Below are 4,458 nucleotides of genomic sequence, written 5' to 3'. Positions count from 1 at the left end.
GAGTCCACTGTGCCTTATAGTGCAGAAAATACTGTACTTTATTGGTCTCCAAGGGGAAAATTGCTTTTCATTCCAGCTGCTCAGCTCCAGAACATATGCAATATAAGCACACTGCTTTTAAAACTTTTCAAGTTGCTCTTTGTGCCTCCAATGAGCAACTTAGTAAAGTGGATGGCGCCTTGCTCAAAGGAGCCTTGGCAGTGCTCGGGAGGTGAGCTGATGCCTCCCCCTGTCTACCAAAACTCCAAAGTGACTGGGCGGGAGCAAGAATCGAACAGCCCGTCTTGGAACATCGGACCACCCACTCTACCGCTGAGCCACTGCCGCCCCAGGATACAATTTGATTGAAATTCCACTAGTTGACTTTTTTTTCTGCCAGAAACCAGTAAACAACGAAAGGAAGAGGAGTTGTAAACACCTCGTGTAATCATTCAACCTGACAACTGTTCATCTGTATATGTTACATACACACACACACACACAGTCCAGTTATGGTGAGCGTGTTTTCTCAGTCTGTCCGTTCAGTGTTTCTTCAACTAGTGTGCTAGTAAATAGCTGTGACCTTGAATAAAATCACACAAACAGGACTCAGTCTTTTGGCCATTGCCTCAGACCTCTGGTACCCTGCTCAATCTGTGTAGTTCCACGAGAGGGCGAATGTTCAGCACATCCCAGTCGGTCCTCCTCCTCCTCCCTCTCCTCCTCCTCCCCCTCCTCTCTGCGCGTCATTCGCCACAGGATGGACCTACGCTTCTAGCCGAACACACGCTAACTTCAGCAGTTGGCAAGTTGAACTCTCATCTTGAAGGGAAGCGGGAGCTGAACATTTCCTCCTGTCTTCTCATCTCTCTCTGTTCCTTTCTTCGCACTCACCAACTTGGCAGTGACTCCCGGAACGCGATGACAGCAGCCGGGCGACATTCACGCGTTGTGCTCCTGCTGTGCTTCTTTTCCACCACAGCTTGCGATATGTTTGCATTCACCGAGGAGCCGTCCGACAGAGCCGGGAAATTAGATGGGTACTGTAGTCGCGTTTTACGGGCTCAGAGCAATCAGAAGGAGGTCAGCAACGACTTTCGCCTCCGTGTTGAAGGAGACCCGGAGAGCTATCAGCCGGGGAGCACATACAAAGGTTGGTGGTGTTAATTCTAGAGAATTTCGCGCACAGCACGGTGACTGTGTGTGAGCATCGACAACCTGGAATGGCACACGGACAAATTTCACTGTTGGTCTAAAGCTTGTATCAGAAATATAAAAGTCAAAGATAAGACTTGTTTAGATTGTCAAAAAGCATAGGAACTCATGAGTGAACACGACAGAGAATATAATACAGATGTTACTTTTTACTCCCAAACATGTCTCGGTTCAATTACATTCAACAGTCTGTTGATGTGTTGAAGCGCTTTACAAATAAAAGTTTGATTGATAAAAAAAAGACTAGTTTTACAGAAACGATTAGACAATTTTAATCTATTAACTTTAGGATACCCCACAATAACAACGTTTCCAATAAGGTTTGGTTTTTCATAATCACGGTAGACACAAACATGCCCTTGGTGGAGGTAATAAGCAGTTAGTGAGCTAAACTATGCAAAGTTTCTAGATTTTATCCTGCATGCATATTTAGCCTGTGTGGCATGAAAGCAAATCATGTTTAATTACAAAAATTATTTTATAATTAAAAAAGTTAAATCCTTTTTGCTATTATTTTTCACAGCTATAACAGATTTTTGAAAAGCCAGCAGTTTCCTTTCACTGTTTTTTTCTTTTCTGTAAAGTGACATGTATTGGCTGGTGTTAATAGGTATGTGCCATCTGCTTTGTAATTCTCAAGAGCTCCTTTTGTCTACACATATGCTGCACTGTAATTGTTTCATGGCCTTCAGAAATAGTCATCAATGGGGTCCTATCATCAAAATTCAATATCAAAATGACCCAGAATCAGGTAATAGAAAATTACGTTTTTATAGTTATTTTGTCATCACATATGCAAGGTAAGAGTAATTTTGAAGTCTAAATGTCTCCTTCCAAGAGTCTGATAAAATTGTCAAGTACAGGATATCAAATTTTCCCCCAGTAATTGAACATTCTTTAATTTTCTGCTGGATTGCAAAATGAATGAAAAATTCATCTTAAACATCTTTAAATACTTCAAAGATGAGGCTGAAACACAATTACTGCTATCTCAGCTACCTTCTCAAGAACAGGTGCCACATTGCAAGAGTTAATTTTAATTTGATGAAAAAGTATTATCTGTTCTCTTCCAAAGGCTGAAACATGGTACTATTTCTAAATGTACTCAGGAAGGTAGTAGATTCAGTCTGCTTTTGTTTAACAAACCTTTTTCCATCAGTTGATGCTTTTTATCACTCCTGCTTGCTTCCATCCAGTGACTGTGTCTGCATCCAGCCCTTCCTATTTTAGAGGGTTTATCCTTGTTGCCCTTAAGGAAGGTGCGGAAGGAGACATGGATGAGGACTACGCAGGACATTTTCAGGTAAGAATGCAGCTAATGACTTGAGTGGTTGTGTGTTTTTGTCTTTTATTACAGTTCACCTACTCAGTGAAATAAGCCGTCCACCTCGCTGTCCACTCTGCTACGGCGTTACGGTACATTTACATAACATTTAAGAATAACAATTCACAGAAACACGCACGCACACACGCACGCACGCACGCACGCACACACATACATACATATATATATATAATTTTAATGCCATCCTTTTTCTGGATGTCAACTGCAAGATGTGTAATGTGTATGAATAGAGAGAAAAAATAATTTCACAGTAAATGAGGGCCTTAATAGATTTTCTTTGCACAGTCTGACACACTTCACATGTCAGTGTGAAGGCTCAACATTATGTATAAAAACTGCATTCCCCATAGCTTTGCTTTGACGGGCTACGGCTGCACACGTGCAGAAATCGAAGAGCCATATATACATTCATACAGCTCATGTACAGTTAGTGTAGTCCTGACTCTAATTAGTGTTTTTCAAAGGCAGGTCCATCTGGCGGAAGAAGGGAGAGAAGGGAGTGGATCAAAAAGCATGAAAAGCAGGAAAGAGATGCTAAAAGTTACACATAAGTGATAATGACTGTAAACTACAGTAAGTGAGGACTTTGTAAATGTGATGCAGTGTCAGGAGTCGGGTGGTGAAGAGAACAGGCTTGATTCATGATGTTTGGAGGGTAGTAGTCATGTATTGTGGTATTGTATGAAGAAGTCTGGAGTGGCAGAAAAGTATGTTAGAGTGGTGCAGGACATATATGAGGACTGTAAGACAGTGGTGAGGTGTGCTGTAGGTGTGACAGAGGAGTTCAAGGTGGAGGTGGGACTGCATCAGGGATCAGCTCTGAGCCCCTTCTTGTTTGCTATGGTGATGGACAGGCTGACAGACGAGGTTAGACAGGAATCTCCATGGACTATGATGTTTGCAGATGACATTGTGATCTGTAGTGAGAGCAGGGAACAGGTGGAGGAGAAGCTAGAGAGGTGGAGGTTTGTCCTGGAAAGGAGAGGAATGAAGGTTAGCCACAGTAAGACAGAGTACATGTGTGTGAATGAGAGGGACCCAAGTGGAAGAGTGAGGTTACAGGGAGAAGAGATCAAGAAGGTGGAGGATTTTAAGTACTTAGGGTCAACAGTCCAGAGCAATGGAGAGTGTGGAAAAGAGGTGAAGAAGCGTGTACAGGCAGGATGGAACGGGTCGAGGAAAGTGTCAGGTGTGATGTGTGATAGAAGAGTTTCAGCTAAAATGAAAGGAAAGGTGTACAAAACTGTGGTGAGACCAGCGATGTTGTTTGGTCTAGAGACAGTGTGACTGAGGGAAAGACAGGAGGCAGAGCTGGAGGTAGCAGAGATGAAGATGCTGAGGTTCTCTCTGGGAGTGACCAGGATGGATAGGATCAGGAATGAGTACATCAGAGGGACAGCACATGTTAGAGGTTTTGGAGATAAAGTCCGAGAGGCCAGACTGAGATGGTTTGGACATGTCCAGAGGAGAGATAGTGAATATATTGGTAGAAGGATGCTGAGTTTCGAACTGCCAGGCAGGAGGCCTAGAGGAAGACCAAAGAGGAGGTTTATGGATGTAGTGAAAGAGGACATGAAGGTATTTGGTGTGAGAGAAGAGGATGCAGAAGACAGGGTTAGATGGAGGCAATTGATTCGCTGTGGCGACCCCTGAAGGGAAAAGCCGAAAGGAAAAGAAGAAATCATGTATTGTTACACAATGATAAACGTCATATTTTAAGAATGCTACAGAGCATTATACATATACTGTGGCAGCAGATTGTCAAACTGTAGGATATATTAAATTTAATTACATACTATATGCACTTTTACTAAATACAAAGAAACTAATTGAGTGCTATTCAGTCCAGCAAATAAGTTGTAAAATGAGTGCAAACTTGAGTTGCCCTTTTTTCTTTTTTTCAGTTGATTCCACATAAA

General features: G+C 42.4%; 1 protein-coding gene across 1 annotated transcript in view; it reads left to right on the top strand.

Annotated features, from left to right (window-relative positions):
• Window positions 1-751: 751 nt before the first annotated feature.
• Window positions 752-4,458, top strand: part of spon1a (spondin 1a) — a 70,446-nt gene continuing 66,739 nt past the window's right edge. Inside the window, exons 1-2 of the mRNA XM_068315398.1 lie at window positions 752-1,132; window positions 2,391-2,497. Coding sequence (XP_068171499.1) covers window positions 901-1,132; window positions 2,391-2,497 — 339 coding nt within the window. The 5' untranslated portion in view covers window positions 752-900. The remainder of the gene's footprint in view (window positions 1,133-2,390; window positions 2,498-4,458) is intronic.

The sequence above is a fragment of the Antennarius striatus genome, chromosome 1 (assembly GCF_040054535.1).
Source record: "Antennarius striatus isolate MH-2024 chromosome 1, ASM4005453v1, whole genome shotgun sequence".
NCBI lineage: Eukaryota > Metazoa > Chordata > Actinopteri > Lophiiformes > Antennariidae > Antennarius > Antennarius striatus.
Note: the sequence above shows the minus strand (reverse complement) of the source record. Positions and strands in the feature narration are given on the sequence as shown.